The sequence below is a fragment of the Corella eumyota genome, chromosome 1 (genome assembly GCF_963082875.1).
Source record: "Corella eumyota chromosome 1, kaCorEumy4.1, whole genome shotgun sequence".
In the NCBI taxonomy this organism is placed as follows: domain Eukaryota; kingdom Metazoa; phylum Chordata; class Ascidiacea; order Phlebobranchia; family Corellidae; genus Corella; species Corella eumyota.
Genome location: NC_137490.1, coordinates 5,231,877 through 5,249,332, shown reverse-complemented (window position 1 = coordinate 5,249,332; position 17,456 = coordinate 5,231,877). Strand labels below are relative to the sequence as shown.

At 29.8% G+C, this 17,456-nt stretch overlaps 1 protein-coding gene across 4 annotated transcripts in view; it reads left to right on the top strand.

Annotated features, from left to right (window-relative positions):
- The first annotated feature begins 1,592 nt into the window (after nucleotides 1-1,592).
- Nucleotides 1,593-17,456, top strand: part of LOC145763872 (rap guanine nucleotide exchange factor 6-like) — a 32,568-nt gene continuing 16,704 nt past the window's right edge. For all 4 annotated transcript variants that reach the window (XM_082575413.1, XM_082575410.1, XM_082575411.1 and 1 more), the window contains exons 1-7: nucleotides 1,593-1,846; nucleotides 2,036-2,163; nucleotides 2,340-2,423; nucleotides 15,848-15,923; nucleotides 16,593-16,727; nucleotides 16,939-17,049; nucleotides 17,208-17,349. In XM_082575413.1, coding sequence (XP_082431539.1) covers nucleotides 1,775-1,846; nucleotides 2,036-2,163; nucleotides 2,340-2,423; nucleotides 15,848-15,923; nucleotides 16,593-16,727; nucleotides 16,939-17,049; nucleotides 17,208-17,349 — 748 coding nt within the window. In that variant the 5' untranslated portion in view covers nucleotides 1,593-1,774. The remainder of the gene's footprint in view (nucleotides 1,847-2,035; nucleotides 2,164-2,339; nucleotides 2,424-15,847; nucleotides 15,924-16,592; nucleotides 16,728-16,938; nucleotides 17,050-17,207; nucleotides 17,350-17,456) is intronic.

The following is a 17,456-nucleotide window of genomic DNA, read 5'->3' as shown; positions in this document are numbered from 1 at the left end:
TATTTTCTGTCGTTTATTGTTGACATAAAGCTATTAAAAGAAGTATTTAGACATTTTTAGATACCGAAAAACAGAATTTGCTAATAAACGATCAGATCTTAAATTTAAGCCCCGACTCGCATTAAAAATAGTTCAATTAAAACAATTTTTTGATTTTTAATTCGAATAAGTAGAAATAGCTAAACTTTATTAAATACATAGCAAAATAGATATACGTTAAATAAAAATACTTTGGTTTTTTATTGGGTCTAAAATGAGGTAACAATTGGCAACAAAAGAAATTGTTTTCTACGGTGAATACTAGTTGCTATGTAAAAATCAATTTTGTTTGTTTAATACATTTTAGTGCTTGTTTATTTATTAAAAATCTAAGATTGATATCCATTATTTAAAATCTAGTCTAATGTATATTAAAAGATAAGTAATTAAAAAACTTTTTTAAAAAGAAGTTTGTTTGCTTATTATATTTAAATTCTGGTTTATCTATTAAAATTAAAAATTAATTTTAGGCATTCAAAGTTTTGTCTAATGTATAATCTAATAAAAAATGATTAAAACTGATTGAAAAACAAAAGCTTGTTTGATGATTAAAAAATCTAAAAATTAATTTTAACCATTTAAAATTAAATGTATATGTGATACCAAAAAAGGATAAATGTGTTAAAATTTAAATAATTTTTTATAAATCTATACTTGTTGTTTAATTTTATTTGCAATAAAAATTTTATATTTACAAAAATTGGGACGCGGAACACGTCACCATAAATAATTATTCCGAATTCCGTTTGCTCCGGTTTCTCCGCCTGCTCCGCCATTTACGTAGAGCGGATCAGAAAACCTGTAACTAAACAGTTGGTAAAATGTCAGTCTGTTTTGGTTGTTTGGAGTGTTTTTCTAATATTGTTTGTCTGTTGATATCTTTATATCTAAAAACGTCTTCACCTTAAATAAGAAGAATCAAAATATTGATAGAAGGACGATATTCTACAAAGTTAGTATTCGCAGTTTGGCAGTCAGTCAGACAGTTATTTGTAAGAAGAGGACAAGATGCCTGATTTTAAAAATTGATTTAAGCACACTTATTTTTTTTTTTAAATTGGAATATTTTTATATTAATTGGTTAGTTAATACAGACAGGTTACTGTAAACCGATTGGGGAGTTCATCTTTTACTTAACACTTAAAGCACTTATTACTTGTTAGTGTTTATCTGTTAAAATATCTGAATATTGTGTGGTGTGGGGTATTTCTATTTGGAAGCTGTATTAGCGTTGTCCGCCAGGTTTAGGGATGCGAAAAGGTTCGAATTCTTTATTACCTTACCCTAATATTCTAATATTCTCTTGTGAATTCCCTCCTTTTCTGCATTTATTTTAGTACTACTGGTTTAAGCCCGCGGATGACGCTAATAGAGCTTCTCAATTTGTTTATTTCTTATAATTACATAAAATTTTCTGTCTTTCTATAGACTTAGTTTGACAACTGAAATTCAGTTAATGTTCACATGTTTTATGCTATTGGTTATTGCAAATCTATCTTTTATTTCAACATTTTATGTAACTTTTATTTTTAAAATTTAAAATACAGAAACTACTTGAGAAAAAAAGCTACATTGATTACTGGAATTAAAATTTTTAAGTAAATAGAAACGCCAACATGGCTTATTAAATAGCCTGTTGGCCAAGCACATAGGTTCATTTTTTATTAGATTTAAAAATGTCTATATCGGAGATTGGATAATACATTATTGCTTGTTATATTAATACCAAGACAAAATGTCTCTGGGCACCTTAGACAATGAATTTTTATTCGCTCTGCGAACTTCAGGCGAAAAGCGTAATCAAAGGGTAATATTTTTTACTCTGTACAGTTTTGTAAAGATAATATAAAAGTATTTCATAAGCCTAACTTAAAAAGTCTGTGAACGAAGATTTATTTATTAGCACAACTGTGTTAAAACAATAATAAATTTTATGTATGTGTATAAATATGTTGGCCATCTTGAATTTAAACCTAACTATTTACATTTTTGTCAGGAATTAAATGTGATTTATTCCCGGTTAAACAATATCGAAGCACTGTCAAGCATGAAAGAACAAAACTTACGGAGCATGTGCTCTTTTGTGAGGTTTGAAACTCACAAGGCAAATGAAATACTTTACAGGTGTGATTTTTGTAATGTAGTACTTTCTTATTGTATTTATAATATATAGAACTATTATTCACCTTTTTTGGTCCAGATAATTTTACCTACTAAGTTAAGATTTACGTAAAAATGTGTTACAAGAAAAGATTTACATTACATTGTATGTTTTTTTAATATATAATTGCGTTTTATAGGAAAGACGACCCTTGTCGTTGCTGGTATTTACTCATGTCTGGATCTGTCTTTATACAAGGATCTATGTTTTTACCATATGCAAGGTTAGTGGCATGATTCATGATATCAATTATGTATAACCTTGATTACTTTTCCATTTTGATGCTCGATTTAGTGATTAATATTTCAGTTCGATTTTTAACGACAGACAGTTTATGTAGCTATGGCAGTGCATGCATTATGGGATTTTTAAGGTTTTGTTTAGAGTTAAAGTTAGGGATAGCTACATGATTTATGTGTTGAGCTTTATTTTGTGTATTAGAAGTTAGCACTTAAGTATATACTTTACTTACAAATGTATTTAGTACACTAGGAGTTAACTAAAATAGTCAATACCTAAAATAATGTTTAATTAGTCTTAGTATATTTTAAATATCCAAAAAGCTATAGTTTTTGTTAGGCTTTTACGCTAAAATGTACCAAATTTAAAATATGTTAGGGCAGTAAATTGTTTTCATTCGTCCCTATACCCACGGTATTATAGTGTGCTACTTCTATTAATACATAAACCGGAATCGCTCGGCCAGAGTATGTGTTTATGCACGGAATTGTGGCTTACTTACGTCATGTATTGCCTGCTGTACAGTGCACATAATTAAACTATCGCAGTTTCTATTTTTTGCTTATGTAAACTAAACCCACCGACTTCCGAGCGCGCATATATGTGTATAGTCGCTTATAACGATGTTGCTTTAATGGTCCTTGGAAATTTTGCCCGCTTGTTTCTCTAACTAAAACTAGGTCGTAAAAGCTACGACAATTTTCCCTTAGTATTACGTAAGGATTGGTTTACGGCGTATTTGTTTTGTTGTAAATTATATTGTAGGCTAAAAATAAATATTACGATTTAAAATTAAACTCATTTCACATCAATAAACAATGTATATAAAAATATATTAATTAATACAATAATTTATCTATAGCTATAGTTATATATATATATTTGTTTTTATGTTATTATTAATTAAAAATATTATTACAAAATTTGTTATTTAAATTATGTTGTTTTTCAATTCTGTTTTCGCAATTTGTTATTGCGCGCTTTTTGTTTCACAACCAAACGCCTCATATTAAATTCTTTGATTAATGTGGGTCCATTGAAATATGATACAACAACACAACAATGTGTATGCTGACCCGCTTCCCTTATTCCAGTTATTACTATGTTGCTTACACCAAATAAACGGAAAAAATGTTGTCGTGTTAAGAAAAATGTGGTGTTTTTTCCTCTGCTTGCTGTAAAAGTTGAAACACCAATTTTTTTTTTTTAATGAAAATTTAAATGTGGTGCTTTGTTTGTTAAGATCATGACTAAAAAAAAACAATTTGAACCATATGCTAGACAAGTGAATTAATATTTAAATTGCTTGCTTATGAATTTTTTATACAAAACTAAGTCCAAGGTAAAAGGTAAAATAGAAGGATAGGAATACACGCCCTATATTCTATATTTTATTATCATTGACATCTTTAGGTTTAATATGCTGCTCGTTATTAATATACTATAATATTATTCTCGTTTTTGAATGGCAATACGTTTTATAATGATAAATATAGGTATCTGCATACCTTGAAGTTAAAAAGAAAATTCTAACATTGTTTATGTCTTTTTTGTGTAGCAATTGTAAATTACATTAAATAATTAGGATGAAAAAAATAACATGTAAGAATTTAAGTTTGTTAGTTGTTGTTTTTAAACTTTGCTACTCAAACCTAAGATATTATTGTTAAACATAGCGAGTGGCAATAATTAGTAATCGGCATTAGTGTGTAAAGTGTGCTTATTTCCTAACATAATCACTTAACTATATTGAAAAGCGTTACTTGTTTGATATTTTCTAAAGTTTATTAAAAGAATCGACCTTTGGGACCAACCTTTTTTGTAATAAAAACGTAATCGAACACGATTTTAATGCTGGTCCCTATAGAGCGAAAATGTGATGTGAAATAACGTGTGGGAACTTTGCATGGTGTAAATAATATCGAGCCTCTATAACCTTATGGTGAATTGCACCTCACTTCCGCGTTTCTATCTAGTTTGGTTGAAAACATTTAGTAATGCAATGCGCAATATGCATGGACTGATATGACTGTTTTATTACGTATAACGCCCTGTTTATGAATTGCGAAGCTAAATTATAAGCGAAAAAGAACTATTCATTACATTGATTGATGCTGAAATTTTATTTATTGTCTATTGTATTTCTTAAAAACCATAATTAGTATTTCTCATTAAGCCAGCACGTTAATTGCATGGCTTTAATTAACGTTATTACGTATTTGTTTGTTTCGGCAGTGTACGCAGAGTCGTTATTTACGTGTATTATCAAATGGACAGTGAGCACGCTTTTTTCTCGTTAACTTTTTTATCCCATTGTTTTCAGTGTAAAAAAATGCAGTTCTTTGTTAAATTGCCCCAACGCACCGCACGTTACAGCAATGACGAATACGTCCCGCAGTTTTTACAAAGTGTAAAATAAACATTTTATAACAGACTTATGTTTATGTAACTTGCGTAAAATCGATCTAATTGACTTCTTAACTTTCGGCGTTGCACTAAGGCCAATAGTTTTTCAATTTGTAGCCAATATTTTGTGTCCCACTGGGATCTTGAATGGAAAATCTCTTGTTAAAACTGTGTAAGCGTTTTAAGCTTTAGAGAAATTGGGAAAAGTATGACGAGGAATTTATTCCCCCAAGACCCTTTAAAAACTCAAGTAATTGTTTCATTCGAATTTTAATGTAAATACTCGTTTAATAAGCAACAAAAATCTAAAAATGTCATATAAGTACTTTTTGTGCCAATTGTGGTACAGTAACTGAAAAAAACGAAAATTTTTTGAGAATTACGAATTTCGTTTGGATTTTTTTCACACATCAATAACGGTAACAATTTAAACAATTAAACTAACAATAAAAAAAAAACCCAAGTAATGAAGAAAGGCACATATTTACATTTATAAGAAAATCCGAACATTGTTCATGATTTTATTCAAAAGCGACAAAAATTTGAAAACAGTCGCGACGATTTCGATTTCCCAAAACTCACTCGGCAGCGGAAGTTTTTCCACGTTTGCCACAAATTAAGAAGTTATCGTTATGTCAATTGGGCTGGTAGGTACCCTACTCAACAAGCAGTCGACACTAGGAATTATTTAGATTCAACAAGCAGGAAACGTAGGCCATTAAGCCATTTTGGTTGACGCTTAATTATGACTTTATACCGAGCGCGTATGTCAATTATGTGTTGGTATCTACCTAGTCAGCTAATGATACTTGATCTTCCCCACTCTAATTTTTAAACAAAGCCATATAAACGTATTTAATTGCGCCCTAACTAGTTGGTCGTAAACTCGATTTACCGTTATGATTGATAGTTGCGAAACGATATCTGAATTATTATCGCTTTGCCAGACCTTGTTACATCGACCCTATCACCTGTGTTTACGTTATATGCCAACGCTATCGCTAATCGATTTGTCAATATAAAATGCACCGTTAAATTTCCAATAATTGACACCTCGATGTTAAATCACGTGTTTTTTCCGTAAGCTTAAATTTAGACCAACGATCCTTTATTAGTAGAAATACCAATTGTGTAATGTGTAAAAATACCGAATGAAAAAAGTTATTAGTGCGCGTAAAATAGCACAGTCATATGACAGGGAAGGGGATTATAATTTACGCGATGATGTCGTATGATTAAATATAAGCAAAACAGTTGTTTCTAGAGTGCTTTAGATCACAACATTCACAATATACCGTAAACACACCGTGTAAACTAATGTATATGTGCTATTAATTGTTTAAACTATACGATGCTTAATTAATAGTAATTTCAAATGTGTAACTGTGGTTTAAATGTGAAATCCTTCTTTTGATACTTATATTTTTGGACAATGTCAATATGATACAAAAAACAGTTCAAACCGTTATCAATGTTTGATCATTTAGACATTGGTTTTATACATGATTTTGTAGTACAACATGGTACAGCTACTGACACTATATAAACACTTGGGATACAGTTTCAATACACGGCGAGGATTTACTTCTCTCGTACCATACTGTTGTTACATCGGCGTCACAACATACTTGATATTTGCCCGTACTGTAATACAATCCAAAGTTAGTTAACTTTGCTATGGATAGGGGCCTGTTGAAAAGGTTTTAAGTGGTTGCTTTGCGACTGAAAGCCAGAGCGTAAACAAATATGCTCACCACTCTAATACCACTCACATCACGCTGTTAGGCTATTCGTGCTATTTCTGTTGCTTTTAATTGTTCGTATATCATGATATAACGTCTGTGTATACTGCATCTGCAGTAAAATATTGCTGTTTAGAAAAACTGTAGTTTCTGACCCAAATAAATTAACACATTTCGTTGATTTGCTATTTCTTGTAAAATTAATTGAATTTTAGATTTTTTTAGGCACTTATATTTATTGTTATGTATTAAATTTTTAAGGTTGTGTTACATTTTAGTAAATAAAACTTGTATTTGTACAATACAATTTTATTTTTTTTTTGTAAAAACATTATATTTTTTCCATATAAAGTACTGTGATCTCATCTAATGTATTTTGGATAACGAAATACAGCAAATTTTTATAACAAATAGATTTTGCTTATTGATTGACATTAAACTGGCATTTTGGTTTTTTAGGCCTTCCAGAAGCTGTCATATTTGTTAAAATGACACAACATTTAAATCCATATACCTAAAAATGCCAAGCTTTCTTAAAATTTAGTTATTAGGTATTTTTAAATAAAGGCCAAAAACATCAGATTCTTAATTCAAAATTTTTTTGTGAATCATAAATTTTAAAATAGGTTTTATTTGGCTTAATAGGTTTGGCATATATATTAAATTGTATAATATTGGTGTACAGTATATGCTAAGCGCTTTGTTTGTTTAATGTATTATAAGTTACATATAACATCCTCTACAATGTTGAGTCTACAATGTTACAGTGTAGTTATACTAGATGTAAAACACAAGGCTCATGACATGACTAGATCAATGACTTGATTACACATTTAAATATAACACAACCATACAGGAAGTGTCTTTAAATATAAGGTATTATTAAAAATGTAAAATTTTGATAACATCAAAATATATTATTAAGTTTTAGTTTATTTTTTTGAAAAAATTTCAATTAATTTTCTAAAATTACAAAACTAAAATTTAATTTGTCGTTTTTTTGCCGCAAGATGGCGTGGCAGAGTTGTTTAAATTAAATATAAACATAATCACGTGTTTTTATTTTTTATTTGGGTTTTTTTAATATAAGAAAGGGTAGACATGACGCATTTTTAATCTGCGCGATTTGTCTGGACGTACAACGCTTATGGAAATAATTACAAAAGAATAAAACCTTATTTGATTTCCTTAATTAAGATTAATATTACAAATCTAAAAAATCGTGTTCCCCACTGTCTGTGTCTGCCATAAATTTATTTGTCTTTTGAAATTATGGTAATGTCGCTTTTTTATTTTTTTCACGTTTTTTTAACACTTTTTCTATAAATGGATTTCAATTCGAATTGGGGGTTTTTGGCTCAGTATTTGGCATTTGCAATTAATTAAACCTGTAATTCTTAAAATACATTGTTTTTAGCTGTATTTAAAGGTTGGGCTATTTTTAGCTACATAAAAAAAATTGCATGGCCTAAAAAAAGGAGACCGCATTTTTAAATTTAATTCGATTTATTTAATATTTAAATTTAAAGCTTATGACGTCGAAATTAGTATTAATAATTTAAATTAAATTTGACATTTTAGCTTACGATTTTGATTTTTTGTATAAAACTATATTTGGATGTAAAAGTTTTGTAAACAAATTCGCTTTCGAATTAAACTAGCAATCGCCAAGTCAAAGTTTTTACCGGTTTCCTACTCTATCTTGAACTTCGATTACTTTTGGCTCATATTATTCTCCCAGGTGTCAAAATTTATTGTTTTTTGCCCACGAATTAGAGACACATAATTTAAAACTAAAGAGAAAAAACTCACTGCAAATTTTTTTTCATATATGGTAATGTTATTGAAAATAAATTTTCCTTTTTTTGGCTTTGTTTATTGATAGCCTATAGAAACTGTAACTACTTGTCATTTTTGCATTGTTGTGTGACGTTGTATCGGCATCACTAAAAGTTTATCGTTTTTTATTTAAAATTTTGAAGCGAGAAACCGGTGCCATTGTCTATTTCAGGTTACAGTTTCTAATTCGATAAAACAATGAAAAACATCAGGCTTTCGACGAAACTTTAATGAAACGAGATAGAAAATAGATGAATACGTGTTAAACGGCATGCAACATTATATAATATATATATATAGATCGAAAATGTGACGTCATTCCTTCCCTATTCTTTAAATGTTAAACGCCGGTCAGGTTATTTTCGTTTGCTTTCGGGTTAAATATTCTGCATGCGATTGTTTGCATTACCTCATATGCTGACCCGCCGTCGACCTTTTCGTGCAATTTATTACGCTGCCTGACACTTCCTGGGCGATTGTCGGCAAGCGGGACATGTAATTGCGTCAATGGTGGCTCGATGTACTAAGTTTAAACTGCAAAGGGTCACATAATATAACTTGTTAAATTGCGAGTGCATTCATTGCTGCAAATTGGTGTTTTTATTGCGTTTTAAGCACACACAACGTGTTTGTTGTTAAACAGTCTATAAAATAAACAGCAAATTTGTTTTGTAAAATTATAATAAGTCATTGTGGTTGTTATATTTTTGCATTTGGCGATATACCCGTGACCCAGCAATAATTTGTTTATTGAATATACCAATTATTTTAATATTAAATTTTGATTTATTTTGTTTGACGACAAGGTTAAGGTTAGTGCGCCTGCAAAATGCAAATGTTTACCTGGATTTACAGACACAACGTCTGCTTTTAACAAAAAAATTCGCGTTTTTTTTTTGGTGGGTTCGATTTTCGCAAATCGAAATGACGTATTGCAAATTTCCTGATTGGTCTGGAAGTGATCAAATGAAATTGTGATGGCCCGGTGTCGGAAACGTCACGTAAAAACAACGCTCTATGTAAGAAAGTGCGAAATATGTCAATAATGTCATTTAACTGTCTTAAAATCACATTTCTGCGCAGGAACCGTTTGATTTCGAGCATAAAAAAATATTTTTTGGCCAATTTACAAAATTTTAATTCCCGATTTGCGGTATTAATTTCTAGTTGCAGTAACTGTATGGTTTTTGCATTCAAAGTTTGCATTGCAGCTCGAATTGCGTGGTTATAAGTTTCCGAAAGCTTTTTAATCGGCTTGTAAAACACTTGCTGTAGCAGCCCTAAGGAATGTGTGGTTTTACACGCATTTAACCTGATTTGCACGAGCGATGCTGTATTGAAAGTTTATGTGTATATCAACCCAGCTAAAGTTTAGATATTTTCAATGTGAAAATGTATTTTATGTAATTTATTATTTATTTTTTGTAAAATTTGAAAAATACTTAAGGCATTTTCTTAAAATCGTGTTGAATAGAGTATATAATTATTTTAAATCAATTCTATATATGTAAATTTAAATAGAAAACAACAATTTAATATTTAGTGGTTCGAATTAATTCTGCTCGTAGAAAAATTTAAAATTGTGGTCATTTTTGAACAATTATTGTGCGTGTAATTATCAGTTGTACAAAAATTACCTTCATTATTTTCGTTGCGTTATTTTCCGAAATGCAGAACGAGTCAAGCAATTAATTTAAAATAAAAGGTAATTTCCAAATGGGTTTGACGTCATATATTAGTAAATATAAAAACAATTCTAATTCTAATTCAAATTTAAAGAACTCTAGTTTTTTGATGTGAAATTGATTAGGGTTCAATGCATCCGTTATGATGTTACGGCAATTTTTCGGATAATTTTTGATACAATCAAATTGCTATATCTTGATATTGAGTTCACGCTGTAGTTGTAGTTATACATTAATAAGGTCCTCGTGGTATAAGCTAATAATCAGATAAGAAACTGTCAAGTTTCGGAAACGCATAGATACCACAACTCAAACAATGCCGTCCGATATTCAGCAATTTTCGAATCTTCAAAAAGAAAAATATATAAACGAAAGAAAAAAATGTTTCAAATTTTATTTCTCGCCAAAGCTTTTAAAAGTTAAAATCGTACGATTCTAATCCTTAAATTGCGAGCAATGTGGTAGTAGGTTACTAAGTAATTCTGATTAAGGAATTTGTTTAGGAATTCTTATAATAACGTGGTATAGAAGTAGTATATGCGGTTAGTATTGAACCTATTTGATTTGATTTTCTTTCCCGAATTACAGCGACACGCTTGATTACCTGGCACGGTTAATAGTCAGCGATGCATAGCGTTGCACCCACCTTTAGTCGACGGTAGATTTTATTTCGTTTGTATTGGTTCGCGATAAGACAACTATACACCTTTACTTTAGTGTGTGTGCTTTTCGCTACGGGCCAGCGAATTAGCATTGTCTTCACTCGCACCGGTGAGTGATCGAGTACAGATAGTTCCGAATCGTTGTGAGGATTAGAGATGCGTGATACGAATACTGGGCCTGCTACGGAATGTAAACAGAGAACTGGCGTTCGCAAGTGGAGAAAAAAGAACCCAACTCGCTTTTAACGCAGTTTCAGATTTATTTTCCATTTAATTTGGTCGTTAGTGGAATGATAAATAAATAATCGCCATCTTCTACACGCCCCAGTAGTTTTTGATAAGGAAAACTGGTGACGTCACTGCACCACGAAGTAGTTAACCAAGATTGGAGTACAGCCAATGAAAATTCAATTATTTGTACAGCAAAAGAAAGAGAAATTAATTAGCTTAAAAACAGGGTTATTTAAGTAAAAAGAGTTGCAAAGATATTTGTAAGTTTTTGGTGTAAAACTTAATTATCGTCGGTCTACCTTCGAGTGTGTACAACTAAATAAGCAATCGTCTTGCAGAGTTAATACGCGAGTAAGTAATTGGCGCTAGTCTCCAGGCGTATTACAGCGTTACGGCAAATTAAATACTAGTTGTGCTCGCGATTTAATCGTGTATGTGGCACTCTTTTGTTTGATAGGCACAGCAATGCGATAAAAGATAACTTCGTAAAGTTTTTGTGCAGTGTTTGCCATTTTTCCAGCAAAAATATTTTTGGTACAAAATTAGGTCACTAAAACCATATCAGATAGTCAGTTTTGTTTGTTATATATAAAGTGCTATTTAGGATGTATTTTTAACACGCGAAACAGTTAGGGGCATTGTTTAGAAATGTAATCACCATTTTAATGCTTATATATTACATTGATTTCAAAAATGTATTTTTTGTAAATTTTTCAGCATCAATTGATTTTTGTTTTAGAATGACGTCAGTCGTAGTATCCGTATTAGGCATGAACTATTTATACTTCTAACTACTTTCTGACTGTTTGTATAACTCTATTGAAAGCGTTTTATTACTTGAATTAAATTAACAAAACAATCGACTACGCAAGCATTACGAAACTTGCATTCACCAGAAAGCATTGTATACAGCACTATATATTAGACAGCAAAAACTACAGATTTAGTTTAAGGGTGTTAAGTTTTACTATACATCTACATTGGGATATATACTGTTATGCATATATGCAAGTTCCTTCCTTGTTAACTAATTAACGTTAAATGATTTAACACGTATACAGATAAACAATAGTGTTACGTAGCCCCACAGCATATTTTTAACAAGATTTCACCGTTTACCTATACTTAGTAATTCTAATATGAACTAAGAAGTTATTTGTGATTCACATACTGATTTGGATTACTACGACCAGTTTTTACAGCCTATTTAATTTGTAGTTGATTTTTCACTATTTGAGAGTTAGACAGTTATTACTTAGCTGTCTGTGAATCAGAGTCTTTAAACCTTTTTTTTGAGTTTCTTCAACTGAAATTTAATTAAAGTGATAGTCAGCTACTACAGCGTGATTTATAGGCGAACTTTGATACCTAATTTATTAAATAAAACCTTCAGGGTTTCTAATATGTAAATAAATAATGCTATTTTAAATATTTAATATTTTAGTGAAGTATTTAAAGGTTATAGGTTAATTAAATTGTTAATTATTTTTGTTGGAAAATTCCCTACAGTTTTGTTAAAAGGTTTAATAGATTTTTTTTTTGATTTTTGCATATATGTTTTATGTCGGTTACATTTAGAATGTGGAGTATCCTAAATACTGGCAATTCGTGGAAAATTGCCTTTAGCATGGATTATGTGTGTTCGTGTTAATCTTGTTTTGAATAACAACAAAGAAAATCTGGATTTAGATCAAGTGTTAATGTTAGGTGGCATTTCGAAAAAAAACGTAATTTAAAAAAAAAATCTTTTCGTAAATCACTGTCATTTTTAATAAGAAAAAAAAATGCTAAATTAAAAATTATTTATAAAAGATGACAGTTATTTTTAAATTCGACATTTGGAAATAAATTTATTTGATTTGCGTTTGGATGAGTTCCTATGAAACGTCAAGTTTCTGTCACATGTAGGGTCTTATTAACCTTTATTTATTTACCATGGTCTATCGTTGGAAAGCTTTATCATATAGTGACTCGCTAACCACAAGTCAACGTGTGGCTTTTATATAATAAATTCACATTTCTGATAATAAATGAATAACGCTTTCCCGGCCCTAGTCCCAAATGGCATTTATATCCGCTTATAACCTAGGATATAGCTAGCAGATAAAGTATAGCGATTGAAGTTCGTTTTATCATACCGATATTTTGAGGCCAAAGACAGCTTTGTATATATTTTTCGATTTTGTCTAGACTAACGTTTATATTAGGCTCGTCGGACTATATTTAAAGTACTAGTTTGGTGAAGTTTAACAGCGCTGCCGTCTGTAGCTGTGTGTAAAATTTTGAGTAACAGAAAAACAAGGACAGGGTAGCCTTTTATGGCATCTGAAGCTGAGTGAAAGGCGATTTAGAATTTAGTAAATACACGAACGGGTGTCTAAGTGTTTTGAGAAAGTGACCTAGGTATGTGTAAAAATGTCAACACAACTTTTACGTGTCTGTGTTATGATTATATGCCTTGTTGGGCATAGGCTCTTTGATACTACTCTAAAATCTTAAAATGTTTTTAAAGTGTAATGTACACTTTTTACACATTAGGTTTAATTATGTTACTTAATTTAAACATTTTATTTATATTTTGAGTAAAACATATTTGGGAAAAATACTTTGTACGAATAAGAAATGAAAAATTGCGGTTTAAGATTATGACAGTTGATAACCGGATCACGATGTTATTAAATACGATGCCAACCAAAATCGCAAATTAATCTCTTTCAAAATAACCTCTTCGTAAACACCCTAAGCCGCGTACACTTAAAAAGTTTAGGCCTTCAAACAGCGGTAACGCTTATATCATGCCTTTGAATTGTTCTTGAATGTTCCCATTTTTTGTTTAGAACTTTGATGTATAATACTCGCGTATTTACTCATGCTTTATAAAGGGTACTTCGCGGTTTTATTGCCCGCCCAATATTGTGGTGATATTTATTCAGGCTTTGAAATTTCGAGCATCTATTTAAAATGTATTTTCTATGGCCTTAGTTTGTTGGTGTTAATAAAAGTTAATAGTTGTTGTTATTGATTTGTGATGTGTGGGGTTTTACTATAAATAGTCACTTTGTAACGCATTATGTCAACCTTCATGTAACAGTGATGACTGGTTGTATTTAAAGTGACGATTACAAATGATACAATCTGACCTTTTCGTGTAGCCTTTGTTAATCACTTTGTATGAACGTTTATCAACGTAATATTGCCGTCGCTGTGCAATTAGTAACTCCGCTGACATGACATTTGCAAACTTACCTATTGATAAATAACAGTTTACATTTTGTTGCTAAAAAATTATTTCATTCAGAAAATTTTGCATATTTTTGTTGTTTGCCGTGTGGGAAATAAACTCCTGTCATACAGTCTTACTAAATGTGCAATGGGCATCCTTATAAACCGGACTTACGCACTAGGTTGATGCATACAACCATTGCTCACTATACTAACTCCATGTTTGCGGCTTGTTGTTAAGATAATATCCTCTGCAATGGTCAAAATAGTATGACACGCGCTTGATTATGTATTTAAACGATTTAGCGCAAGGATAATATAAGGTATCCGTTGTGTATTATTTATGGTTGTAGTTAGCAGCAGATTTTGAATTAACTTATGCCCATTTTTAATTATAATTACATGATTCGTTGGCCATAACACTAATTACATTATAGTGCTCTTTTTAAATTAAGCCAGTGTTTAGTTTCACTCTGTAACAATTTGCCTTGGATAATAAAGCGATTTAAGCGTAAACCAACGTGCGCTTGGATTTCTAAGTTTAAATGGCCAAGGTTGTTATTTAATCTTTTAATTGGAGCTGTTCAGAACGTGTCTATTATCTAATTGGCCCATTGACGTCATTTAAGGAGTTGACAAATCATTCTAATTAACCAGCTAACTAATTTGATTCATAATTTCACAAAACGACTCTTATTGTAACAATACTGTAAGGATATGATAAATTACACAACATCTTTTATGTATTTTTATTAAGGAAGTTTCAGATTATTTACTGCAAACTTTGCAATTTATATTGTGTTGAATTGGCTAAGCTATAAAACTTATGCAGTAAATGCAATTGTTTTTGGAAACAGTTATGTAACAGACTAACTGTTGTATAACATATTATTTAAACAATGAATGCTAACAGACGGATGTAAAATGTTTTCCTTGAAATACATGGACATTGCTAACCTTAACAAGCATATTTGTTTAAATAGATTTTGTTTGCAATTAACCTTACTATGTTATTTTGGCGCAAATTGTAAGCAAAATGCTACCAAATATGTAACTTTTCCCACAACCTTTTTATCTAGTTGATTAGTATGTTATGTTCTTAACTATAATTTGTCATTTGAAATTAAGTGAAACACTTCAAAACATTTATGTAATTCAGTCAGGTCAAGTTTTTGACGCTTCTTTTTAGCCCACTTTTGATACAAATGACTGCATGTAGTAAATGACCAGATTATTTCCTGTTTTGCCTTGTTTGTTGTTTTTTGCTCTATCTTGTCTGTTTTGCAAACAGTCACAGCATAAAGAAAACAACCCAAGTAGTAATTTAGGCATTTGGATTAACAGTTAGAATATATATAAAGCAGTGCATTTGTTATTTGAAAGACAGTACTTACGTAACTGAACTAAAATTATAATCAGAAGAAAGCATTACTTAGAAACTTATACATAGAATATACAAACATTTAGAATTGTTTTTAAAAATAAATTTATGTTACATAAACCATTAAAGCTATTATGGTCTGTGTTTAAAATTAAAACTAAACTTTTTTTGATAACTGTAGTTTTTGTTTACGTTTTCTAGATTTTAGTGTAGATATTTATTGTTATTGTTTCTTGTAGCTTTGGTAAACAAATTCCAGGCACCAAACGTAGAGGTTGTCAATGTGTTATTCTGGAACCTTCTGAAATGCTAGCGGTAAGTAAAAAATTAAATTTTTGTTGTTTATTGGTAGAAAAAAATGTAATTTTTAATGGAATATTGTTTTTTTTTACACTGAAAACTGTTGTTTTCGTTTTAAACAATTTATTAAGTTTTTTTATAATATTAAATTACATGTTTCTTAATTTTTTAACATATTTTGTTTCTGAGGCCTATTATTAACGCTACTTTTCTATCTACTCAAGATATCTATTGTTAAGCCCTCAGGGTATAAAAGCAACTTCCTGAAAGTTTTTTAGTTTGAAATTTTCGATTTGTTATCTGTGTGATCTCATATGATAGATATCAAAAAAAAAATTGTCATTTTTTGAGATTTTCATCTTTTATTTTTTGTTTTATTTGACAGTTTGGATATATGTTTATTATGGTTTTTTTAATCAGCTAAAACAATGCTTAATTTAAAGCTGCACATTATAAGACAAGATAATTAACATAAGGAATTTTTGGTAGTTTTGTTATTCAAATTATAATAGCATTTTTTTATTTTTTTTTTAATATCTGTAAAAAATTAAAAATTAATATTTTTTTAACCTTTTTATATAGAATTGTATTGTTTTAAAATTATTTTTTTTAAGATGTTTAAAATCTGATTTGCCTTTTTTTTAATTTAAAAAAATTTAAATTTAATTTTTTTTTTCAAAATAGGTGGACTACCCAGACATGGCACTTCACAACAGTGGTGTAGGTTTAAGACCTCACGCATTAAGACATAACAGTTCAAACTCAAACTCACGAAGTACGCTGGACAGTGTGGCTGAAGCAGATACATCATCACCTGAGGTTAATATAAATTTGGTAGCTCTTTCTAATGTGTAACTTAACTAATGATTATTAGTTTTTTAACAACTTTTTTGGTATGTTACTTTTTATTGTAGTTTATTTGAAAATAAATTATTTTTTTAATCCAAAATACAAATAAATTAAAATTGTACAACTTGAAAAATTGTGTATTTTGAATTGTTTTTCAATAAACTGTGTATGACTTTTGCAGGATTCTCCGTTGCACAGATCAAGAAATAACAGTTTAACACTTAAAAATGCCAACGGACAATTGGACAATATTTCACAATCTAGTTTATCACAGTCAAGTTTAAAGGAAAATGTATGTAAATAATTATTGTCAGTATAAATTCAAAAAAATAAACTTGTTAAATTTTGTATTTTTTAATTAACATTTTTTTTCTGTCATTTGTAATCTAAAAAAAGAAATAAATTTTTTAATTTTTCTGGATATTTTGATTTTAAAAATTAATATTTTAGGATGAGGGCGAAGATTATGAAGAAGATGATGACATGGATGGAGACTCTCTTTCTCTTCATTCCAACTCCTCCATCTACATCAAAGATCTTGTGATCGATGTCCTCAAAAAAGATATAAACGACAGAAATGTGGACGATCTAGGTAAAAACTATTTAAACTAAATCGAATATATAAAAAAAATAATTTCTAAAATGAAAAAAATTTTAAAGAGGTAATTGTTGAAAAATCAAAATAAGAGTAATTTTTTT